The 26,794-nt window shown below is 43.3% G+C and overlaps 1 protein-coding gene across 3 annotated transcripts in view; it reads left to right on the forward strand.

Annotated features, from left to right (window-relative positions):
* The window catches only part of ARSK (arylsulfatase family member K), a 49,605-nt gene extending 23,281 nt beyond the window's left edge, over positions 1-26,324 (forward strand). Inside the window, exons 4-10 of one of the 3 annotated variants that reach the window (XM_050943887.1) lie at positions 1,855-1,890; positions 4,154-4,436; positions 7,962-8,133; positions 10,790-11,014; positions 20,667-20,753; positions 25,533-25,757; positions 25,858-26,324. In XM_050943887.1, coding sequence (XP_050799844.1) covers positions 1,855-1,890; positions 4,154-4,436; positions 7,962-8,133; positions 10,790-11,014; positions 20,667-20,753; positions 25,533-25,757; positions 25,858-26,138 — 1,309 coding nt within the window. In that variant the 3' untranslated portion in view covers positions 26,139-26,324. The remainder of the gene's footprint in view (positions 1-1,854; positions 1,891-4,153; positions 4,437-7,961; positions 8,134-10,789; positions 11,015-20,666; positions 20,754-25,532; positions 25,758-25,857) is intronic. The other 2 variants (XM_050943888.1, XM_050943889.1) reach the window with 2 other exon arrangements.
* Positions 26,325-26,794: the final 470 nt, after the last annotated feature.

Consider the following 26,794-nt stretch of genomic DNA (forward strand, 5'->3'; position numbering starts at 1 on the left):
GAATAGATTTGGGGAGACTCATGACCAGAAAGGCTATTGGGGTCACCCCGCTATCAGTAACTTGCGGGTGGATGTCTGGGTGAGGTGTTAATTCTTATTCTTGGCTACTGGTGTGTGTCAGCTCTGAGCCACAGCATTAAGGCACCCAGATTTTCAAGGCAAGTGATGACAGAACCCTTTATTGGTCTGGGTGATCCCCCCAAATGTCACACACACCTTTCTGCTAAAGATCGTGAAATGCTTTAGAAACTTCACCACATGCTTTTGAGGTCATTTAGAGACAGTCTGTATCTGATCCGTGACTCTGTCTCTTCCAGTTCACCAGTGATGCCTGCTTTGATGACTCTTTGGCTGTGCTTTGAATCCAGTGTGGAACATACAGATGGAACACACATCGTGGGCTATTATATAGAAATCAAATTTTTAAAATGTTTGTCCTATCATGCTGTGTGCTAGCCTTGCTCAGTGACTACATAATATCATTGATGTAAACGTGGTCCTTATCCTCACCTTCATACTGCTTTGTGACCCACATTATTGCATCATATTTGAAGTAGATTGTACACTTATTTTGAAGTAGGGGCCGTGCCTTTTTTTTTTCTATGAGCCACTGAACAGAATTGACTGCTCTGTACTGTGTTATATAGGGATGACAGCATCAAGCACTGAAATGGTTTGGAACATGGCAGGTTTTTAACAGTGCTCAGCTGAAAACTGTATCCAGTTGTATCTACATGGGAAATGTATGTGGCAGAATGTAACTAAGTTACTTTGAATTTGTCAAGGAAATTGGGGCTAACTGCTATTCTTCCAAAAAGAGCCATGACTTTTTAATGACTAACACAGTTCTACATCTTATCCAGTAGACAAGAGTGTCAATTATTTGATATTGTGGACAGCTGCAGGAAGCCAGTTGCAGCCAGGTCCCTGACTGTCAGGCTCCAGCAGTTAAGAAGGCACTTTGTTGCTGTAACTTCCACATTTGATGTAAGCTCTGTAATGCCACAAGGAGGTCAGATGTAGGGGTGCTTAGCTATAGCACACCTCCTTCTACTACTGACTGACTCCTGTCACCCTCAGCTCACCCAATAAGTTCTTCTTCCTGCTTATGCCAGAGATATGCAGCTGGAGTCAGGGCCGACGAAGGGTGGGGGAAGCCGGTACAAATTACTGGGGTCTGGGGGTCCGGAAGGGGGCCCTGGGCCCTGCTTTCCCTGGCTTCGTTGGCCCTGCTTAGATGGTCCACCCTTGCTGGAGGGCCCCAAAAAAATTTTTTACCGTGGCCCGAACCTGCTCTCGGTGACCCTGGCTGGAGTAGGAGGCACATATACCGCCGCCTCCACCTTTATACCAACAGTTATCTCTCTCACACAGGGGAAATCAGTGACCAGATTAAGTTCAGTTTGCAGCACCTGAGCATCACAGAAGTTGAACACATTTGGACAGACTCTTCATTGTTACTAACATAAACCATGATGCTTTTCAGGTGTTTGAAAAAATTCAGTATTTATATCAAAAGGAAATGAGGAAGGTTATAATGTAGGCATTGGCCAAAATTTCCCAATCACCACTGTTGCTTGTCGGATAGCTGTTACCCTTCCATCAAAGTACTGTTGTGACTATGTTTTAGCAATGTTGTATATTTATACTGGAGGTCCTTTTGAATGAAGGGTGCTATAGACATGTAAGCATTTTATTTAAAATATTTCAGTTGGGAACTAAATTACTTGACAGTGGCCTTTTATATGTTTTCACTTATACAATAGTAATGATTCCAGCTTTTAAGATTTTCTCTTCATTATTAAGCAACATTATATTTCTGTCCTTTATCTCTTCATTCATCCGCTCTGTAAGTTGCTATCTTTGGAGTACCATCTGTCAGCAAAGGAGGTATGATCCTACTTTCTCATTACTAGTGTTATAAGCAATTGTTTAAGATTCATTTCAAAACTTTTAAATTCTCTTTAGTAACTCATTTTCCACCTGAACTCTGACATCTGATAATTTAGTCTTTGTTTACAGTTTATGGATCTCTCATGTCTTCTTTGCAGAGGAGATGACCCCTTTAAACAAATTGCCTGACGTTCTTACTGTGGTTTAATTAAAATTGTATGATGTATTATAGCAGAAAATAGATATTTCTGCCTTCAATTGGTTTGATGCTCCATTAGTATTTACTTCCTTTCAATCTGTGGATAAAATTATAGTTAATGGTGCATTTTATGGGGCACAGAGGTTGCCCCATTTATTTCTCTGCCATCCTTTTTGTTGCTGCAATTCTCTCTCTCGCTCTCGCTCTCTCTCTCTGCCTGAAGATTTGGTTTCCTTTGGGAACTGTCAATACCTCTCCCCACTGCTCCATTCCTTTTCTCCCAAGCCCCAAACTAACTTTATCTGGAGATATATATGTTTTAAGTTTGATATTACATTGAATATAGTATACAGTGTGCACAAATAATCTAAACCATAATTGCACACACCTCTTTATGCATGCAATGGATGCCTAACTGTACAGTATGCAAGAACTGGGAGGCAAAAATCAAACTGACCCCTTAAGTCCTCCAAACCAACCCCTGGCAGCAGAATTCGTAGTTCTTTTCTTGTTCTATGGAACAGGCAGGCTCTCCAGTAGGCTTCAAGTCAGGGAAGGAGCAGCTTAACCAAGTTCATACAGCACTTATGTCAGAGAGTAATACTTGAGTCAGAGCAACCAAGCTTAGTCAGAAAACAAAGTCTCAAAGGCCCAGGTTTGGCTAGTTTCCCAGGTCCTGCAACGTATAGCAGCCAGCTTGGCTTCTCATCCCTTTCTATCTTGCTCAGCTTTCTTTTATTTATATACAGTCCCGGGATAGGGCAGCATGCTTTTTCATTGCCCTCCTGCCTGTTTTGGCCATAAATGGAAGACTGTCCTGTAAAGGGGTAGTACTCCTCATCACACTGATATTTTGAAAATTAGGTTCAATAAATATAACTCCTGCTGAGATAAATCGTGATGATTTGTGATTAATTCAGTTAAGCATAACAAACATTTGTTTACCTGGAAAATGCAGATAACTACACAAGATTTAAAAAGACCTAAAATTATTTTATTGATAAAGGTGAGATGCAAAGGTTTTGCTAAAAGTTAAAAACTTATTTGTAAAATTCTAAATGAGGAAGAAAAAGTACATGAATGTTCTTTAAAATATAATTGGCACTATACTTTAACAAAACTACATGGCTCAAGTCCTGAGGAATCTGCTACTGCATACTTTTTTTTATCATTCCTTGAATGACATAGGAAGAACCTGTTTAAAAAGGTTCTTCCTAAGTAAGTTTCTAAGGTGGAGTGGCACTCTCCAGTCTTTGTTTATGATACTTCTGGTGTCATTTCATTTCTTGTCAGAGTGAGTCCCCTGCAGCTCAGATTTCTCAGGATTTTAGAGATTCAGTAATTGTAATTGTCTGAAAATCTGTCTCAAAACATATTTGATAATGAAACTTGTTTCATTTATGCCTCTTGGGACTCCATTGCCGCCTCCCCCTTTCTCTGATAATGTTATCATCTGGAGTCAGCGGGATTGCACAAGGAAAGTCAGTAGAGGATTTGGTCCAAAGTGGGAGTGTTACAAAAAGTGGTATCATAGAATCCAAAATAAAATGGTATAGTTTCAAAAGATGTGATACTCTAGGTGGTTGAAAGGGTCCAGTAGAAAATAAGTTTACATAATAAAAATTCAAGACTATATGCAGCAGGTAGAATGAGTGATGAAGCCATAGCAAAAAGTGAAGAGAATCTCTTAAGTGAAGATGTGGCAACAAGGTTTGAAAGTGCTGTGTCTATATGTTCATTTGCCGAAGTAGAACTGGGAGGTGGATCAGAGGCAGGAGAAAGAGCCCTCTGGCATGAAATGACCAGGAATAAGAAAAAAAGATTCCAAATTGAAAAAATATTAACTAAAGCCATGAATATATAGTTTAACTTGGGTTATTTGAATCTAATAACACTAATATATAGAAATATGCAAATAAAATGCAGTTGCAAATTTAGAAGGATGTTCTGAAACTTAAAATCTAAAACTAAGATTTTAAAACTGAGGTGATGTTACTAGATGTTTAGTGGCAGGAAAAGAGAAGGAAATGCTTTCCACTGAATACAGTCTTGTATTTTCAGTAACCGTGTGGAAGCTTGGACAAGGGATGTTGATTTCCTGCTCAGACAAGAAGGCAGACCCATGGTGAATCTTACTGGCAACAAGACATTTGTGAGAGTAATGGAAGAAGATTGGCAGAATACTGATAAAGCAGCAAGTTGGATAAGGAAAGAAGCCACTAACTTTAGTCAACCATTTGTTCTTTACTTGGGATTAAATTTACCACATCCATACCCGTCACCCTCTACAGGGGAAAATTTTGGGTCCTCTACATTTCTAACATCTCCCTATTGGCTTGAAAAGGTATGTGAAAATGTACAGAAACTTAAATCAAAACAAATTTGTAATTGCATTTAGTATGTACAGTACCTTATTTTGCACACTGTGTAATTCACATCAAACTTGGACTCAGACCCAATTCTGATATTATAGTGCACTTGTAAGGACATCTGTGGATGAGATGTTAAGCACACTTCTTAAGGTTACCCAGGTAGAAGTGAAAAAAGAAGGTCACAACTCCAGTCTCTCTTGGCCAATATTCCCCAACTCAGTAAAACAATTTCAGATTCCAAAAGGAGTAGATATAAAACTGGACACTTAATGGTGTTTGCCTGTACAATCCTTGCACTCCTAGTCTCTAGCTCATTGTTTTGTAAAGCATTTGGTAGCAACTTGGGTACAAGAGATACTATATAAAATCAAATTGTGTCTGAATTCTGTGCTGACAGGTTGATCTTAACCCAGAATGGCTGCAAAGGTGCTACATCAGTGACCTTGCACAATGTAACTTTTTGTCTTTTCTGTTACCTGATGCTTTGGTTACTTATCTAGCTCTTTCAGTTTTTCATTCTATTGCTAAGAAAAATCTAGCTACTTCCATGTGTAGGAAATCAGCAGATATCATTTTCTCTAGGAGAAGGAATGAACAATTTCTGTTTATCTGCCTCTTGTATTGTCCATAAATGCAGTTTTACTATTGTCACAAAATTCTCTCGATTAGTTACCATGACTCCCACTGCCTAAATGGCAACAAGATTTCACACAACCCAGTAACTCAGCAGTAGACTTTGAAGAGACTGTATTTATCTGCCCAGTCTTTACTACTGGGGTGTTGTAAAGTCAGTTTACCTATGTAATTTGATGCCCCCCCCCTTACCATAATATCTGTTATTTTTATTTTTAAATGTTTGAAAGGGTATCAATCACACTCTTTCTTCATTCTTTGCCTGGGAAAAAGTAGTTAGATTATTATGACTTTTTTTAAATTTTTCAAAAATGTATTGTTTTATTTTGAGTTGTATGTGAGAGCACTATGTTAAGGGAAAGCAAAGTCAATGAGATGTGTTTTTACATTTAGTTTTGAATGCAGGAAGGCCTGTGGTCATTCTGATTTGTTGCAGGAGGGAGTTACATAAGCTAGGACCAGCTCCTGTGAAGATTTTTTTTTCCTACTTTTACGAGTCACCCTCCCCCATTTGTTGACTATTTCATGGTTCCAGCTGAACACAGTTGTCATGGTTATGGAGAAAGACATGGTCTCTCAAGTAGCTAGGAGCAATCTCATGGAGATCTTTGAATGAGGACAGAGACCTTGAATTAAATTCTATATTCAAGGGGGAGCTACTGCAGAGTGAAGCGTCAGCATCAGCAAGCTACTGCAGAGTGAAGCAAACCCTGTGTTGCTAAGCAGATGTTCTGCTGCATTTTGTAGGGATTGATGCTTTTCCAGGGCACATGGCTTTGTTCCTGGATATGAGTTGCAACAATCCAGCATAGAGATCGTTAATTTAATGGATCACTATGGTCAGGTCGAAGGCCTATAGGAGGAGTTCAATCTTCTGGCCAGTCACAGATGTTGACTGAATGTGAGGGCAGAAACCTTGAATAATGGGAAATGTTCTAGAAGAACAACCTTGTTTGAGGAACTTCTCTCTCCCCACTGGTATTCCACTCTTGTCTGAATTCAGCTGCATCCAGTTTCTCATTTCATTTAGGCACTGAGAAAACTTGGAGCTGTTGCTGTTTACCGTTTTGATGTAAAGAAGATAAAAAGCTAGGTGTTGTCAATGTATGCTGCTGGCACTTCAAATCTTGCTGTCTCACCAGCTCTTTTAATGACTTCATATAAATGTTGGATAATATGGGAGAGAATATTAAATTTTGTGGGAGGTGAGGGCTTTGGAGATGTTGGCATGAATGGCCATAATTTCTCTCAGGTTTGGTCTGAGAGGAGGCAGTTAAGGCATTTCAAAGTGTTTCTGTACCACCCTGTAACCTCTTAAAGGTGGGACTATAGTATGGGTTGGTTAAAGGTACTGACTTCTGAAGAGAGGTCTAACAGGAAGAGTGTGGATGTACTTCTCTTGTCTATGGACAAGGATTAATTCAACAGAGAATTGCTCTCTCTGCAACATGCCCTGTCTTGAAACAGAATACCGTCAGCTGATAGGTGGAGTTGGAGCCTGGTTTTGTTCCCTTCTTAATTAGCCCGATAACTGTGTATTTAATCAAGAAAAGGTAATGGAAATGACATTTCAGTGGCAGCTGTGGGGAGTCTGTAGCACTAGCTAGAGTTTGGGGAACTCTGTCCACTGCTGAACTCTATCTCTGATGCTTCAGCATCCCATCAGCATTAAATACATGAGCAATGGAGACTCCCGATGTACCTTGCTTGTCCTCTATCACAGTTTCTGTCAATATTCCCCTACCACTAGGACACATATATACATATGAGTTTTGTCTATATTGTGGTATTTTCATCAAGAATAAAAAGTAAGTTCTGTTGATGAATTTGTTTCTGAGGATGATATTTACATGCTGCTGTAAATACTCACTGTACAAGCCCTGACGTGTCAGTTTTATTAATTCATTTCGAGGTGCCAAGTGTCACCAGCCCAGTCTCCATTGCCTTCCTAAAATGCATGTAAGTCTCCCAGGACCTGCTACTACATTGTGACCTGGGACTTGTCAATCCTGCCTTCAGCTGTGATTATTAATTAGTAAGATCATGGAAGTTTTAATAAACTTTTTTTACTTTTGTTTTTCAAATTATAGAGGTTTCACATTGCGTAGTATGTAATTCACAGTTCTAAACATATAATTTAGAAATAAATAATTCTTGAGCAGTAAAAAAAATAAAAAATAAAATCTGAGTCAAACAGCAGTTCTTATTTTTATATTCAATGTCCAGTTTGCAAATGCGGGTGCCTAAATAGAAACTATCCATTATAGACCATGGCATTTAAATCAGCAGCAGGCATAAAATTGGCCTGAATGCCAATCTGAGCATCCAAATGCCAGAATTTATATATCCAATATATATTTGAAAATTAGACTACCCATGTGAATTCTTTTTCCAAGATTTCATGCCAGCTCTTCTGGAGATTTTCCCAGAAAGAGTAAATTGCCATGTTGATCTATTTTCCAAGATGACACCTAGTCCTATGGCTGCACATGGTACAACATTTTTCTTTTATGTGATGCTATGCCCACACTTCTGAGATTAGTTACTGAATATAGTTGAAAAAGACTATGTCCTTTATCTTTTTTAAGATATCAGCTGGCAGGTCACATGCAGCTGAGTCCTACTCTAGTTTTCCAGCTGATTTTTACCAGTGTCCAGGCTCCTCTTTGCAAGATGGTGATTGAATATCTGTAAAAGTATCTAGAAAACAAGGAGAAAGTGGCAGGAATATGTAACAGATAATAAGCAAGTGCTGCATGGACCACAGTTTGAGAATTTCTGATTTAAACTAATGTTTTTCTCAAATCCATTGTAAAAGCATTAAACTCACTTGCCAAAATAATTTAAGTTCCTCTTGTTTTTAGGTGACGTATGAAGCCATTAAAATTCCAAAATGGCCTCCTCTTTCAGACATGCACCCAGTAGATTATTATTCTTCTTACACCAAGAATTGCACTGGGAAGTTTAAAAGGAAAGAAATCAGAGATATCAGAGCATTTTATTATGCTATGTGTGCAGAGACGGATGCCATGCTTGGTAGGTAATCTTCCAGAATAATAATACAGAAAAGAGATTTGAAGCTGTTAGTAGATAACTCTGATCAGGCTAGTCTTTTGTAGAGATACTCAAAGTTATGTGTAAAATAGCTTCCTAGATATTGCATAAATCAGAGGTGGCCAACCTGAGCCTGAGAAGGAGTCAGAATTTACCAATGTACATTTCCAAAGAGCCACAGTAATATGTCAGCAGCCCCCCATTAGCTCCCCCCTACTCCCAGCGCCTCCCGCCCACCAGCAGTCCCGCCAATGAGCACCTCCCATCCCTCCTCACACCTCCCAATCAGCTGTTTTGTGGCATGCAGGAGGCTCAGAGGGGGAGGGGGCAGGAAGGGGTGGAGTGGGGGCAGAGCCAGGGGTTGAGCAGTGAGAACCCCCGGCACACTGGAAAGTTAGTGCATGTAGCTCCAGCTCCGGAGTCAGTGCCTGTACAAGGAGCCGCATATTAACTTCTGAAGAGCCTCATGTAGCTCCAGAGCCACAGGTTGGCCACCCCTGACATAAATGATGCGTGTGCAAAAGAACTGGATGGCTTAGCGTATTGCTGTCAGACCTTGGAAGGATTAGACTTTTGGATGGTACATGTTGATTTCACTGATGAAAAAATATTTCCATTGATGATCAAAATTTACAGATAGGCAAAGAAAGAAAAATCATGCTTGAGAACTTATTGGAGATTGATTTAAGGATATATCTTTGTATATTTTGACACGTGATATAACAATTTCTGTTTTATAGGTTGTAAACTTTAAACATTTTGATGTCATTAAATTGCCTGAGGGGGTCCCTTCCCCACTGTCTGACCCTCCCTATAATTTCTTGCATCTGTGAAAATAAAATCCACAAAAATAGAAAAAAATGCCTAAACAAACATGAATATTACCTGTTGAAGTTATTTTTGTTTTTAAATCGAGTTCTGCCAAGCCTACTAATGGACTATTTTACTGAGTGTTCTCACTTACCAGTGTGAATTCAGACCAGGATGGTAATTGTATGTTGAAAGGTGTTAATAGCGTTAAGACCTGGTAAAAGTCAATGGATATGGTAAGCACCCTTCCTTCAGGCTAAACAATGGAGCAATTAAATAGCCCTTTGTTTAATGATGGCTGAAACAATAGAAGCAACTGCCCAAGACACAGACATCATGGCAATGCCAAAGTAGAAGCTAAGCCATGTGACACAAGTGGTTTCCTGGCAAGCGATTGCAAATGCAGGGGCTGGGGGTATTTGATTAAGTGTCCTTGTATGTGAAGGAACCAGAAAAGAAGGGAGAAGGCAAGCAGACTGCAAAGAAACGGAGTGAGTGCGGCCTTTGGAAGAAGTCATAGAGATCTTTTGAGAAGAATACTCACTGAAAAGGCAAACTTGGATTTCTGCACTAAGACTCCTGATTGTATTCTACTGTGCTCCAGGAAACAGAACTTTGATGCAATCCTATCTATTTACAAAGATTCTACACAAACAGACATCTGACTCCTCTCATTTATTTCTCCTCTGAATGGAAACAACCTAGCAAGGCCTCAAATATTAGCTAACTGCTTGGGCTAACGGGCAACAGTTGTGACTATGAAGTAGACAACAAAATGACCTATGCAAGACTCCCATGTTTATCCCTGGATATTATAGCAACATATTGAAAATTACAAGAAAAAATAAGTTAAATCTAAATAAGCATGCAAAGTTTTCCTTAGTTTGTTTTAAGATATACATGCAGGCAAATCAGCCTTAATTTACTGTGTTTTGTTTCTTCATTTTAAAAAGTGATATCTAAAGAACATGAATTCTCAATAAATGGAACAGTTACTTTAAATGATTTTTGTGATGTTAGAATGGTTAGATCATATATATACAAAGGACCAATACTGAGGGTCACACAGGTCTCACGTGGAGAAACAGTCCTCCCTGGACCTCTGATTCTGAAACGATCATGCTGCTGCAATACGTGGCGCAGGGTAGCTTTCGACTAGGGCCCCTCTTCTGTAAAGTATTTAAGTATGTACATAATTTTAAGCATGTGAGTTGTCTCATTAAAGTTAGCGAGATTACTCATGCTTCAAGTTACGCATATGTACGTACGTTGCTGAATCACGGCCATCCCTTCTACCATGCTTCCATTGATCCTGCCCCTCTTTCTCTCTCCATTGCACAAATCTGAGGCTGCAGTAGCTCCTGTGGAGATACATGCACAAGAGAGGTAAAAAGCCCAGTGCCTGGGATAGAGTGAGGGCTCAAGCAGGACCCCCAATATCCAATGCTTTGGGTGGGGGCCTCTGATGTCCCAATTGCCCTTGGTATTGTTGGCTGCAATGGGATCCCATCCAGAACTGTAGCTGGCCAACTTTGTGGGGAGGGAGTGCCTCTCATCCCTTCAAGATGTCCTTGGTGGTGGTTCAGCCCCATCCCCAGGCTGGGATTCACAGTCCCTAGCAATCTGAGACTATAATGGATTTTTGCAGTGAGGAGTGGAGTCTCAGGCTTTGCTTTCAGTGGGAAGTAAAGGAGCTCCAAGGCTTTTGAACAGCACCTCAGTTGCTAGCAAGGGACCCCTCCCCTTAAGTTTTGCATGCTGCTCTTTAGGTGCAGAAGCTTAACATAATATCTGACCATACTTTTTTCAAGTCTCTCTTTTGTTGCAGGTGAGATCATTTCAGCTCTAAGTGATACAGGACTTCTTAAAAGAACCATTGTTATATTCACAGCAGATCATGGAGAACTTGCTATGGAACATCAGCAGTTTTATAAAATGAGCATGTATGAAGCAAGTTCCCATGTTCCCCTTCTAGTTATGGGGCCAAACATTAAAGCTCATCATCACCTATCAAATGTGGTATCTCTTGTAGATATTTATCCAACTATGCTTGGTAAGTAACTTGATTCTATTTTAAATAACTGAAACTTTGAGATTTGGGTATGAATTGGTGGCAACAGTAGTAACAGCATTATGTTTAGGGTTCCGTTGTGATAGGTGATGTAGTAACAATAAAAAACAATGCCTGCTCTGAAGAGTTTACAATCAGATCTAACACAAGATCAACAAGTGTTATAGGGATTAAATAGAGGGATTGGAAAAAGTGGGACAAGGGTAACTGATAGGAATATGTGGTCACAAAGACTAATGATGTACGCAATCAGTTTGTTTCAGATACTTACATTTTTTCCTCTTTTTTTAGTCTTAAGATGTAAAGACAAAATAAATGTTATGGATCTCTGTAATCCCTACTACGTATTTACTTGACCGTTGACTGTAAGCATCACAGTACAAGTGGGTCCTGAGGAGGCATTTCAGGTCAAAGTCAAGGTAGTGGCTTTACTTACTAGTTTGAGGATGATGATCCATTTATAAAGGGCAGCATGGCAGAAATGTAAAGAAACTTCTGAAAGAAGTGGACACATAGGAAGACTGAGGTGCGCATCATGAGCTGAGAGGAAGGCCAATGGGTGATGCAGTAAAACCACAAGAGTGGCTATGTGAGAGGCATAGAATTATGAAGCTTCTTGAAGATGAGGACAAGAACAGAATTATCAGACACATAGATGAATATGATTTGTTGGGGAAGAGTCAACACCTTTTTTGTAAAGGGAAATCATTCCTCAATCATTTATTAAAATTCTTTGAGGGTGTCAACAATCATGTGGATAAGGGTGATCCAGTCAATATAGTGCACTTGGATTTTCAGAAGGCCTTTGATAAGATCTTTCACAAAAGGAAACTAAGTAATCAGGGGATAAGAGAGAAGGTCCTCTCGGATCAGTAATTGGTTAAAAGATAGGAAACAAAGGATAGGAATGAATAGTTTTCACAATGGAGTGAGGTAATTAACGGGGTTCCCCAAGGATCTGTAGTGGGACGAATGCTATTCGACCTGTTCATCTGGAAAACAGACTGAACAGTAAAGTTTGCAGATACAAAATACTCAAGATAGTTAAGTCCAAAGCTGACTGCCAAGAGTTACAGGGGGATCTCACAAAACTGGACACTAGGCAACAAAGGGCAGATGAATCATAGAAGTATAGGATTGGAAGGGACCTCAATAGATCATCTATTCCAGTCCCCTGCACTCAAGGCAAGACTAAGTATTATCTAGACCATCCCTGACAAGTGGCTGTCTAACCTGTTCTTAAAAGCTTCTAATGACAAAGATTCCCCAACCTTCTCAGGCACTTTATTCAAATTCACTGTTAAGTGCAAAGTAATGCACACTGTAGTTAGGATGATTTTTTTTCCTCATATATAATCATGAGTTCTAAAGTATCTGTTACCACTCAAGAACGATCTTGGAGTCATTGCAGATAGTTCTCTGAAAACCTCAGTTTATTGTGCAGCAGTGGTCAAAAAAGGCTAACAATGTTAGGAACCATTAGGAAAGGGATAGAAAATATCATAATGCCACTGTATAAAATCCTGGTGCATCCACACTGTGAATATTATGTACAGTTCTGGTTACGCAATCTCAAAAAGGTTGTAGGGGAACCTGGAAAAGGTTCCGTGAAGGGCAGCAAAGATGATCATGGGTATGTTATGGCTTCCATAGGAGGACAGACTAACAAGATTCAGAATGTTCTGTTTAGAAAGGAGACTATTAGCAGGGAATATGATAGAGGTCTATAAAATCATGAATGGTGTGGGAGGAGTGAATAGGAAAGTGTTATTAACTTTTTCCAACAATATAAAAACTGCACATTGTTCCCCAAATCCTCCTCCTATCCAGAGTCAAAACCTTAAACATGTATAAGTGCACACTGAATCCATAGCTATGTGCTTCCTGGGGATGTGGGGCAACGCACATGTTGGACTGTGAGTTACATCTCTACTCACACATCTTGTAGTGTGGATATAGCAAAAGCAAAAATGGCTGTCAGTGCCATTCCAACATTTCCTGGTACCTGCATGATCTTGCCCTTCTACCTACCCACTTCTGTGTCACCCACTATGTACCAGATGCTGCTGCTGGTTTATACACAGTTGATCGGCATTTAACCCTTCATTTCCATGCAACCTGCTCGTTTCTGCACAGCTCAACTGTGCCTAATAGGAAGAGGCACATCATCAGCATTGCGCTGTTTGTTGGCTGCAGGAGCACTCCAGGGTTCTGGTAAACCTCTAGTGTGAGTACAGCAAGCGTTATGAGTTTGGGAGGAGTATCCAGAACTTCCACGTATGAGAGCATCATGAAGAAGCTGGCAGAGAGGGGCTTAGCCGGACTGATATGCGGCACAGGGAGTGCATCAAGCCTTAAAGCTGAGGATGGCAATAGCACGTCCGGCAACTCCCTATCTATATGCCCTTTCTACATGGAGTTGGACCGGGTGCTTGTCACTGCCCTGAGCACAGAGCCCACCGTCCTTCTTGACATATTTCTGAATGCAGACCATCTTATGTTCAGACCCCAGAGCAAGGGGGGTAAAAGAACTTTGTGGATGGCACTGGCCAACATCACAATGAACTCCTATAAACAGACTGTGGAGCAGAAAGGCTAGGATCAGTCCACGTGGCTGGCTGGATTAGTGGGTGTCGTGGGTGAATTTTCAGAGGATCTGTTCTGAGATGGGCCCAGGGAACAGTCCGGAGAGGAAGCAGTGTGGGACCAGGAATTGGATCCATAGTCTGGTAAGTGCAACCAATCATCTTTATTATTACCATGCGGGAAATTGTAGCATAAGAGTGGGATTTCTGGATTATGAACAATAAAATAATTGTTATGGAGGATAGTACATAGGATGGGTTTTAGCTTTGGGTGAAGTAAAAGCCACCCCTCTTCCTCCACATCATGTGTGATCTGAAGTAACCCTAAGTATTGCCAGGGCGGGAGGGTGATTTAAACATATGTCTAATGATTCTTAACTATTTTTTTAAAAGAATAGTAGCAAATTATGAACAGTAACAGGCTTAGCATGATTACATATCTTTGCATATACCACTGTCTGCAACTGAATCACCCCAGTAGCATTAAAGCATTGTCCCAGACAGTATGGGATTATAAATCCCACTGGCTGCATGAAGTAGTAAAGTCCCTTGTGGGCTTCAGTGCTTGGCCGTCTGGTTCTGTCCATTCACAGCACACTGTCTGGGTTGGGGTTGGGCGTGAAAATCAGTTCTGCTCTTCGGAACTCTCTGCATCCTACTTCAGCATCCTGTTAATACTCGCCTGAATTTTCTCCCACTCCTGGAATATGCTTGATAATTTTTCATACAGGAGAAATTCAAGCAGATTTGTAAAATTCCTGGGTAGGGCGAACTTCCAGTGGCTGCCTACGTAACTAACCAACCCTCTCCATGCTTTGATATGTTGTTCAATCACCAGGCAACCACAAAAATCTGCCTTGCTTAGATAGATGGGTTTCTGCATGCAGCCTGCAATTGTCTGTCCTTTCAAATAATAATATCCTCCAAGGCTTTCCTGGCCTGAAATAATATTGAAATTAATACTGATAACAGAGCCCTAGCACCCACAACCACCTCCTGACATTTTTTGTAAAATAACAGTTAAATCTGAAATTCTTACCATGGTTTGTCTTTTGTCTGGGAATGTTGCTAGAAGAAGCTTCTTGATACATCAGTATATGAAGATGCTGAAATAAAAGCATACCAGGTTGATAACAGTTTTCAACCTTGGCCTCATTTTGATGCAAAATATAAAGTGGGAAGGATTCTTTCCTTTCTCCCAGCCCTCTGCCTCCCTTGAAAAAAGTAATAAGCTCTTTCATTTTCTTGACAGGCATTTCCACATCAGCTTGCAAAACCTCTCATTCGATGGCAAGGCCCTGTTTGCGGAACAGACGGGCATTAAATTGCGTGGCCTGAAAGATTCCCGCACAATGCTTAAGACACTTGGCTCTACGTCCCGGCTCCAGCCAGGACCAAGTTTAAACCTCAGCAGGCTCCCACCCAGGCCAGCCACTCTAAATATAAAAGTCATGGGACTATAAGAGAGCCCGCAGAGGCAGTCCTGGTCTGCCCTGCAGCCTGGGTCCTCCAAGGGTAAACAGGTAGGGGAAATGTCAGCTTTGACAGGATGCCAGAGGACAACTTACCAATTCATACCAGGAGTCCACCCGCAATAAACCTTCCCTTCTCCAACCGGTTGTGTGCTTTTCTCACGGAGTGGTCACGACTGACTTCGGACCATTGGGTCCTCCACACCATTTTCTGGGGCTACACCCTCCAATTTACCTCTGCCCCGCCCAACCACCCTCCACGCCATCCCTCCTGGGCGACCCTCTCACGAAGCCCTGCTCAGGCAGGAGATGGGGTGGCTCCTTGGCTTAGGAGCGGTGGAAGAGGTGCCAGCGGAGTTCAAATACAAGGAGTACTATTTCTGCTATTTCCTTATCCCGAAGGCCAAAGAGGGCCTCAGACCCATCCTGGACCTGCAAGGCCTGAACCAGTACATGGTAAAGCTCAAGTTTCGCATGGTCTCTCTGGCCTCCATCATCTCCTCCCTGGATCCCGGTGACTGGTACGCCATCCTCAATCTGCAGGACGCATACTTCCACATTCATATATTCAAGGGACACAGGCACTTCCTCCGTTTCACGGTTGGGCAAGAGCACTACCAATTTATGGTCCTCCTATTTGGCCTGTCCACTGCTCCCAAGGTATTCACAAAGTGCATGTCTGTGGTGGCATTCTACCTCAGACATTGTGAGGTCCAGATCTTTCCCATCCGGACGACTAGCTGGTCAAGGGCAGCTCCCGGTTGCAGGTGTGGAATCATGTGGTGCTTCTGTCCGTGTGCACCACACTGGGCCTGTTGGTGAATGACACCAAGTCCATGTTAGACCCAGTACAGCACATAGAGTTTATTGGGACAATCCTGGATGTGACATCGGCCAAGGCCTCCCTCCCACCAGACAGATTCGAGACCTTGAAAGGGCTCATTGACACAGTCACAAGGTTCCCCGTGACCACAGCCAGAGCGTGCCTCCAGTTACTGGGTCACATGTCGGCGTGCACATATGTGGTTTGCCACACCAGACTCAGGATGAGGCCCCTCCAGCTCTGGTTGGCCTCAGTGTTCTCCCAGGCCAGAAACAGGATGGACAAAGTGCTCACTGTGCCTGAGCTGGTGATCACCTTCCTACAATGGTGGTTCTCCCCGGGGAGCATGCTCCACAGGGTCCTATTCAGGGGCAGGCCCCCATCAATGGAGCTGGTGTCCAATGCATCGGACCTGGGGTGGGGAGCCCATATGGGGGACATTCAGACCCAAGGTCTGTGATCTGCACAGGACCTTGCCCTGCATATAAATGTCAAGGAACTCAGGGTAGTCCATCTGTTGTGTATGGCCTTCCACTCCCACCCGAAGGGCAGAGTGGTCAGGGTTCTCACAGATAACACGGCCTCAGTGTTTTACATCAGGCAAGGCGGGGCCCGCTCCTCTGCCTGGAAGCACTCAGGCTCTGGGACTTCTGTATAGCCCACGACATTTGCCTACAGACCACCTACTAGGCACCCGGAACTCGCAAGCAGATCACCTGAGCCAAGACTTCTCCTCTCAGCACAAGTGGTCTCTACACCCAGAGGTGGTACACAGGCTTTTTAAAGAGTGGGGAACTCCCCAGGTGGACCTGTTGGCGACTCGGCAGAACCCCTGGTGTCCCTGATTCTGCTCCGGAGGGGTTGGGACTGGGCACCATCTCTGATGCCTTCCTCCTATCCTGGTTGGGCCAGCTTCTCTATGCCTTTTTCCCCCATCCTGCTGATTGGCAAGGTCCTGGAAAAGATAAAAATGGACAGGGCCCGGATCCTCCTGATTGCCCTGGTGTGGCCCAGGCAACATTGGTACGGGACCCTCACGAGCCTGGGAGTTGCCCCACCATGGCTGTTGCCATCCTGCCTGGACCTGCTCTTCCAGGACCAGGGGCACCTCCTTCACCCCAGCCTAACAGCACTCCATATCATAACGTGACTGCTCAGTGGTTAGGCCAGGAGGAAAGGATGTGCTCAGAAGGGGTTCAGCGCGTCCTCTTGGAAAGCAGGTGACCCTCCACGCGTCAAGCCTACTTGGCAAAGTGGTCTCGGTTTTCCTGGTGGGCAGCTGAGCTGGGCGTTTCACCCGTGGCTGCCCCAATCCAGATCTTCTGTTCCCACAATCATCTCACATTATGCGATCATCTCCCAGGGAAGATGCCGGGTTTGGCAGGGCTGTACTCCATCCTGAGAGTCTGTGAACTCCTACCCACCTCCAACAGATATAGCTTGGAATCACCTATTGTGGAATATACATGAGCAATCACTCGAAGAAGAAAAGACAGTTGACACAATCATCTCGCATTATGCGATCATCTCCCAGGGAAGATGCCGGGTTTGGCACTATTTAAGCCACAAAGAGACTAGAAGTTGTCTGGGCAACAAAGTGGATCCTGGCTTGCTTCTGCTACAGACCCTACCATCCGCTGCCTCACTTCTGGCATAATCTGCACCGCCTGACTTCAACCCTACCCTGTTCCCGGCTCCCACCCTCAGCCTCATTCCAGTCCCTCAACCTTATTGCGCTGGTTTCTGACTGCTCCAGCTCTGACCTTATTCAGCTTTTTGGCTTCTGACTTAGTACTGACCCTTGGCTTCAGTTCTTGTTTCCAGTCTGACCCCAGTTCTAATGCTAGGCTATGGCTCTATAGCTTCAGACTTTCAACTTTGACACCTGGCTCTGGATCTGCCTCTTGGTCTCTGGTTCCTGAACACTGCACCAACCACCAAATCAGACCACCCATGTCCTGGGCACCAGTCTTCCACAGATCCTGACACACTGGATCAAGCAGAGAGGTTAGAGGAGAGCAAATGAGACCTCAATGTTGAGTGATCAGCCGTCTTGGTGAGTGGGAGAGTCTATCTATCTAGCTTTGAAGGTCAGACTTGACAGATGATGAAGCTGGTAGGATGAAAATGGTACATGGTTACAAGATAGAGAGCCAGGTGTCAAAATCAGAGAGGAAAGTGGATGAGGAAGAGTGGGATGGACTCTGACAGCAACGTTGAGAGAAGAAAGAAGAGTCAGAATGTTGTCCAAGGGAGAAGTGAAAAGGGATAGGAGGAAAAGGGAAGAACTGGCAAAGTTGTTGAGAGAGAGAAGAGAAAAGAAAGAACACTAAGAAAAAAAGATGTTCTTTCTCTTCTGTTCTGCCACTTCCACTTCTCATATGTCCTCCTATCCCTCTGCCCTGAACATATTTCTCTCCTCTCATCTCACTGTTTTGTCACCTTTTCTCCTCTACCCATTGTTATCTTTTTCTTAATGAATTGCATATGTATTAAAAGTGTTGAACTGCGAACATTGGATTATGATTATGTCCAAAGAACAGGTACAGCAACAAACAACAGAAGCTCAGTGCAAACACACCAAAATTTCCCTTTTAATTGGTCTCCAAAGAGACCTCATTCATTGTCAAGAGGATAGGTCAGTTTTTATGCTAAATGAAGCCTAGGACTCTTTATAGTGCTAATTATAATAGCGATTTTTGTGATCTGAACTGTTATACTGTAGATACAGGGTGAGACCACCAACACATTTCCTCACCAAACAGCCATCAGCTGGTAATGATATTTAGTCAGTTCCTACTAGAGACTGAAGTCTCTCCATCCTATAACCAGTCCCCTATGTCATCCGTTTTCGTGATATGGTGCTTTTTTTAACATAGGAACCTGTTCAACAGGGATTAGACTAAGACCACAAAGACCTTCAAAACAGCCTTCAAATTATAACTTTTCAGTCACTTTCACCTTGATTCAAATTCTAACTTGAGACTGTAGAGGAATTGACTCACTGCTGGCATGCCCCCTCATGGCTAAACATGGTATAGTTGATCTGTCATATAGTGATGCCCTGCCAATGGCTGCACCAGTCCTGCGGTGGTCTCTCTCGCATTCAGCCCTGTGGCCAGGTCACACTTTAGTCTTGTTCCTTCTAGGTAACAGAATAACGAACAGTCCAATGTCCACACAAAGGTCTTTGGCCCTGATTCTTGGCCCCAGGGTCCTCACATTGTTCTCTCAAGGCTCTCCATCATCCCTGACCTCTACTCAGGGCCTTCATGCCATCTTCCCTAGTGTCTGGTTTGAAAACCCACAGTGCTGGGCTCCAGTCCAGAGTCCCTATATCTACAGTCAAGGTCTACTCCCAGACTTCTGCTGCTTCCTCCCTACACTTCTTGCCACATACTCTTTTTCAGGGCATCTCCCCACAACCTCTCTAGATTAATTCCTAACAAACTCTCAAACAGAGTACCAATTTAAGTCAACTTCTGCCCTCCTTGAGCTTGATCTATCACCCCTCTTCTGTTTCCCTTATCAGTGCCTCACTGAGTGCATCCCAGGAAATCCCAATCCTGCCCTTTTATCAGGGCTCACCACTGGAGCTTGCTCCTCCATGTCACTTCTGGCCTCCTATCAGACTTCCCTATTCTAGAAAGGGTCTCCAGGACCAACTTTCCCCCTGGTCTTCCTACTTTACCATCCCAGACTCTCTACTCACTAGTCCTAGAGAATGACTACAGAGTTTCTGTCTGCAGCCCCCTTCTCGTCTGTATTTCCTTTGTTTGTAGTCATCTCTCAACTCCTTTCCTAGCTGGACTTCAGACATATTTAGGCCTGGTCCATGACCCAGATAGAGCCTGATGGCTTAATAGTCTCCTCAGGCCAACATTAGTCCTTTCAGAGCCAGGATAGGATATATACCATCTTATGGACCAGATGTAAATCCAGATTTGATCCCAACAATATATTAACAGATTTTTAAATCACTCTCTTCTTGGTTGTCTGTCACTCCCTCCAAATAATTTATTGATCCAAGTATTTTAAAATCCTTCCTTTTCAGTCTCTCTTCTTGAAGTCTGTATTTTTAAAGCCATCTCCTTCCTGTTCTCTCACTCTTCTTCTGTTCTGCCAATTCCTCCTTCCTGTAATCAGTATGTCAAAAATAGAAACATAAATTAAGTAGAATTAAATTATTCAGGTGACTAAGGAAAAAAAAGGAAGAAGCATCTCAGTCATCTTTTAACCTTTCCTTTCTGGCAAGTGATGAAACAACCAATGCGTCTTTGGCCATTACAAATGTAATTGCTTTGGCTTATATGGTCACAAGGAAATAGTCTCTCTTCTCAAGAAACCATCTTATCGAAATACTTTGTTTTCGGAGAAACTGGAGATTCACTCATAGCCTATCTGACTGATTTGAGGATAAATTGCAGCGGGTGCAAAGGGTCGTGAGTGACCCTGGCAGGTAGGGTTAATTTCTCTAAGATTGCAACTCTTATTCCATATCCTTTAACAGGGTGGGACATGCCCTTCCCTCCAGGTGGCCTCAACTTTGCTGGTCAGCATGGAGGTGGTTTGGGCGGTGTGGCTCTATTAGGGAGGCTACAGCTATTGAAGATGTTAGCCTTGAACACTCCTTTTGTAAGAGACCAGGGCTTATATCCCTTGTGCACCCATTTAGGGTTGTGCATAGTCTGGCCCAAAGACTGTAGTTTACTGGTTTACATAAGATACTACTTTTCTTCCTACTGCTAAGTCAGATGCTGCCTCCATGAAGCCACCTGTTTACCGTTGCAGGATGCAGATCTATAGACTGATGCATAGCCTACAGAAGCAATTTAACAAAGGTAGGAGAGGAGAAGAAAGATGTTAGATGCTACTGAGAAAAAAAATGTCACCAGTAGGTGCCATTAGCAAATGAAGTGACTACTCTATCTACCTGCAATAATCTATGCATAAAACAGGAGATAACACACTACTGCAGGCCACTGTGAAATGGAAAACACAGAGTTATTAATGACACATAGTATACTGTGTTTGGAGGTATGATAAAAATAGTACTACATTCTTAATAGACACTTTGGTGTTTAGATAGCATGGGTGATATTCTGTACTGTGCCTTCTGGAGTATCAATGCATCTTTGCGCACTCCTAATCTAGCCCTGCTCTGGGGGCTGGAGAGTCCCCTAGTATAATGTAGCTCTTGGGGGGCAGCCTGAGTTATGGCAGCCTATCTCGACTGCACCCTGCCCAGAATCTCTTTTGTACCACGTGCTGTTGTGTTGTTCCCCAGGGTTATGACTCTGAGGCACCTCATTACCACTTGCCCTTAGTGTGAAACAGTGTTGTCTGTGCCTGCTGAAACCAGCAGCCTCTGGCAGCACAAGCACTGACTTCCAGGTCTCTGCAAGCCTTACTCTCTCTGTGCAGGGAGTGATAGACACACACCAACCACTTAAGGTACATCTACACTACGAGATTATTCCTATTTTACATAAACCGATTTTATAAAACAGATTGTATAAAGTCGAGTGCACGTGGCCACATTAAGCACATTAATTCGGCGGTGTGCGTCCATGGTCCGAGGCTAGCGTTGATTTCCGGAGCGTTGCACTGTGGGTAGCTATTCCATAGCTATCCCATAGTTCCCGCAGTCTCCCCCGCCCCTTAGAATTCTAGGTTGAGAGCCCAGTGGCTGATGGGGCAAAAATCATTGTCGCGGGTGGTTCTGGGTAAATGTCGTCAGTCATTCCTTCCTCCGGGAAAGCAACGGCAGACAATCATTTCGCGCCCTTTTTCCCTGGATTGCCCTGGCAGATGCCATAGCATGGCAACCATGGAGCCCGTTCAGCTTTTTTTTTCACAGTCACCGTATGTGTACTGGATGCCGCGGACAGAGGCGATACTCCAGCGCTACACAGCAGCATTCAATTCCTTTTGCATGATAGAGACGGTTACCAGTCGTTCTGTACCGTCTGCTGCCAGTGTAATTTGGCAATGAGATGACGGTTATCTGTCCTTCTGTACTGTCTGCTGCTATCATGGGTGCCCCTGGCTGAGATCGGCCGGGGGCGCAAAGACAAAACTGGGAATGACTCCCAGAGTCAATCCCTCCTTTATGGTTTCTAAAAATAGTCAGTCCTCCCTAGAATATGGGGCAAGTGTACTAGAGAAGCAGTGTATCAGAGAGCACAGCTGCTCTGTGTCAGATCCCGCAGAAATGATGAGCTACGTGCCATTCACGGGGGTGCCCCTGCAACAACCCCACCCGTTGCTTCCCTCCTCCTCCAACCTTCCTGGGCTACCGTGGCAGTGTCCCCCCCATTTGTGTCATGAAGTTATAAAGAATGCAGGAATAACAAACAGTGACTTGTTAGTGAGATAAAATGAGGGGGAGGCAGCCTCCCGCTGCTATGATAGTCCAGGCAGGACATTAAGCAGTGCGGAGGAGAGGAGCCCAGCATCCCGCTGCTATGATAGTCCAGGCAGGACAAAATCTTTTCTTTACACAGGAAAGGGAGGGGGCTGATGGAGCTCAGCCCCCAGTTGCTATGATGAGGGCAGTTACCAGCCGTTCTGTCCCATCTACTGGGAATGACCAGGAATCATTCCTATTTTTACCCAGGCGTCCCCGGCCGACCTCACGTGAGGCAAGCCAGAAGCACTCACGGGCTGATGGTGACGACGGATATCAGTCATATTGCACTGTCTGCCACCAGGGAGGGGAGAGGAGCGGATACTGCTCTTCACTGCTGCAGCATCGTGTCTACCAGCAGCATTCAGTAGACATAGGGTGACATTGAAAGAAGTCAAGAAACAATTTCTTTCCCTTTTCTTTCACGTGGGGGGGGGGGGGTGGAGTAAATTGATGAGCTATTCCCTGAACCACGCCGGACAATGTGTTTGAACCTACAGGCACTGGGAGCTCAGCCAAGAATGCAAATACTTTTCGGAGACTGCTGGGGACTGTGGGATAGCTGGAGTCTTCAGTACCCCCTCCCTACCTCCATGAGCATCCATTTGAGTCTCTGGCTTCCCGTTATGCTTGTCACGCAGCACGGTGTAGCCTGTAGATTTTGTTTCCAAACGCTTCGACATTTCGTCTTCTGTAACGGAGCTCTGATAGAACAGATTTGTTTCCCCATACAGCTATCAGATCTAGTATCTCCCGTACGGTCCATGCTGGAGCTTTTTTTGGATTTGAGACTGCATTGCCACCCGTGCTGATCAGAGCTCCACGCTGGGTAAACAGGAAATGAAAATCAAAATTTCACAGGGCTTTTCCTGTTTACCTGACCACTGCATCCGAACTGAGATTGCTGTCCAGAGCGGTCACAGTGGTGCACTGTGGGATACCGCCCGGAGGCCAATACCGTCGATTTGCGGCCACACTAACCCTAATCCGATATGGTAATACCGATTTTAGCGCTACTCCTCTCGTCGGGGAGCAGTACAGAAACCGATTTAAAGAGCCCTTTATGTCAATATAAAGGGCCTCGTAGTGTGGAGGGGTACAGCGTTAAATCGGTTTAACGCTGCTAAAATCGGTTTAAATGCATAGCGTAGACCAAGCCTTAGTTTCAGAGCGCTTCTTGCAGTATCAAGGCCCTTAATCCACTGAACACTCACTCACAGAATTACCAGGCTCGCAGCTCCCAAAGGAACAGTACACAGTTTAACCAGGGCCGGTGCAAGGATGTTTCGTGCCCTAGGCAAAACTTCCACCTTGCGCCCTCCCCCCACACCGTGCCCCTGCCCTGAGGGCCCCCCCCCTCGCAGCAGCTCCCCCCTCTGCCTTGAGGTGCCCCCCCCTTGCAGCAGCTCCCTGCCCCGGCTCACCCCTGCTCCGTGCATGAGCACCCCGAGCATGCTCACCCCTGCCTCGCCTCCTCCCCGAGCACTGCTTCACTTCTCCTGCCTCCCAGGCTTGTGGCACCAATCAGCTTAGGCGCGGCAAGCCTGGGAGGCAGGAGAAGTGAAGTGGCCATGGTGTGCTCGGGGAGGAGGCAGGGCAGGGGTGAGCTGGGGCGGGGAGTTCCCCTGCGTGCTACCCCCGCTCCCCCTTACTTGCTGCAGGCGGCCCTCCCCGCGCTCCCCTGCCCAGCTCCCTCCACCTAAATGCTGGGGATGGCTGAAGATCCGGCCTCCATGTTCGCTGCTGAAGAAAATAGCACCCCCCAAATGCCAGCGCCATAGGCAACCGTCTAGGTCGCCTAAATGATTGCACTGGCCCTGCTTGTAACATGCAACCCAGGATCACAACACTTATAGTGAAAACAAGAATAAGTTTATCTATTGTAAAAAAAACAAATAGAGATTTAATTGATAATAAGAGTATTAGAAACAAATAACATATTAAACAAAACTAACACCCTTTGTAGAGGCTAAACTAACAGGTTAATTTCTTGTCTAAAGTTGCATGTCTCACCCAAGTTCTCCCCAGTGTTTTCAACCAAGTCTGGTTTAGACCCTTTTTCATGAAGCAAAACTGATGTCCTTTTTCTTCCTCAGTAAATTGTGCCCAGGCGCCTCCTTTGTCCTTACCAAAATACTCAGGCAAATGTTTGAAGAACAGCTCTAGATAGGGTTCTTCCACCCTCATTTTTTCTCTTCCTGTTTGTTTATTTCTCAAATCCCCACAATTCTTCATTTGTATTCAGTTCAGACTGATGATAGGAAACCCACTGTGAACCAGACAATACTTAATTTACATGTAAACAGATGGATAAACATCTCCTGTCTGACAGGAAGCCTGTTTTTCACCTTTGCTAGTGACCAGTCCCTAGCTACAAACTTTGACATTTTCCATATATATGTGTACACACACACACCTCCTTACGTAGTATCTGTACATACATTTCACGATGATACTGAGTGACACAGACTTTTATTCAAGACCTTGCATGACACTGTTTTGCTGAGCTATAATGTAAATTCCAAAGGGAGGAGATTCCTGTGCCCCTTGTCAGTTGGCACTAAGAAGTTCCTAAGTCAAAGCTGTGACCCTGCCCTTGGCAGACCCCTTCTGCCCCCCACCCCACTCCCAACATGGGATTGCAAGGAAATGGGTGACCTTGGGCGAATCACTTCAACTCTCTGTGCCTCCGTTTTGTCATCTGTAAAATGGGAGTAGTGATGCTGACCCTTTGTAAAGCAATTAATCTGCTGAAAAGCGCTATATAAAAGCTAAATAATAATAATGCAGTGCCTAGGCCAGGTAAATCCTCCCCCAATCTCATATGGAGCTTTTAGGGCCCTTTTACTTTGCTCTGGTCTTTTCATATGGCATAAAGGGTGCAGAGTGTTGGTGGATCTCACCTCAGACATAGAAAGACAAAAGAGCACAACATGAACTGCAACATGGGCCCACTAAGGTGGAATTCACCTTGATGTGACAACCATATCTTAGAATTTCCTTGCTTTGTGGTTTTATGCCTCAATAATGTTCTTTTTAGTGAACCTTTGTGTTTCTGTTTCCTATCAGGAAGCATAATTAGAGGGCATACTTTAACACAGTAGTATGGTCACTGTTCAGATATCTAATAATTTAGTGGTTTCATATAACGTTAATTATCATTATAGAGTTTATTAAAAGAAGGCGTAACTATGTTTATATCTTTGTTCAGATATAGCTAGAATTCCTATCCCGCAGAATCTCAGTGGATATTCCTTGATACCATTGTTGGCTGAAATGGCAGAAGATGAAGTCTCATCCAGAAGGCTGCACCCCACATGGATCCTGAGTGAATTTCATGGATGTAATGCAAATTCTTCCACCTATATGCTTCGAACTGACAAATGGAAATATATAGCATATTCAGATGGGCATTCAGTACCTCCTCAGCTCTTTGGTATTCTAATCACGTTTCTTCACTAAATATTTTTAATGGTTCTGTTTTTACCAAATCATATCTTGGCAAATTGTGCTTAACTGGTTTTTGTTTGTTACAGATCTGTCTGCTGATCCAGATGAACTGACAAACATAGCCACAACATTTCCAGAAGTCACATATTCCTTGGACAAAAAGCTTCGCTCCATAGTAAACTATCCAAGAATCTCTGCCTCTGTGCACAAGTACAACAAGAAGCAATTTATCAACTGGAAACAAAGTTTGGGACAGAATTATTCCAATGTTATAGCTAATCTCAGATGGCATCAGGACTGGTTAAAAGATCCAAGAAAGTATGAAGATGCAATTCACAGATGGCTCCAAATGAACACTAATGCATAAAGTAACTGCAACAAGGGATTACTGACTGCCCTTATAGTAACAATTTCAATTAAATGAGCACAATGAACACACTCAGGAAATGAATATATGCAGTTGTAATTGCAACACTATATAATTCATAACATCACAATTTGTTTGCTAATTTAAGATAGCAATCCATGAAAATAAAGCTCACACAAGCTTTTATATCCTTGTTAGCAAGTTAAATGTGTTTGTTTTATAGCTGACCATGATACCAAACCTAGCTCCTATCATGTAAAATTTCATATTTGTACGGGGTTAATCAGCTTTTAAGGATACATGAGAAGGAAAGTGTGTTTGTGTGTGTGTGTGTATGTGTGTGTATATATATATATATATATATATATATATATATATATATATATATCTTGGTATAAAATATTGTATATTAAGAAAATACAGACTGTATTAGCCAATTAATATTTAAGCAACAAAATTCAAAGGAGATTTTGCATGCGTAAGGACTAATTCAAAACTGAATAAAGACCTCAGGATTTGATCCAGTGGGATACAGATTATAGTGAAATATTCTAGCACCCAGATACATTTTAAAATAATAATGAAAAAGATTCCCTGATCCCACCCTCCCACCCACACCAGAAAGGATGTAGAGCATCAAAAAAGGGCAATAACTA

The sequence above is a fragment of the Gopherus flavomarginatus genome, chromosome 3 (genome assembly GCF_025201925.1).
Source record: "Gopherus flavomarginatus isolate rGopFla2 chromosome 3, rGopFla2.mat.asm, whole genome shotgun sequence".
In the NCBI taxonomy this organism is placed as follows: domain Eukaryota; kingdom Metazoa; phylum Chordata; order Testudines; family Testudinidae; genus Gopherus; species Gopherus flavomarginatus.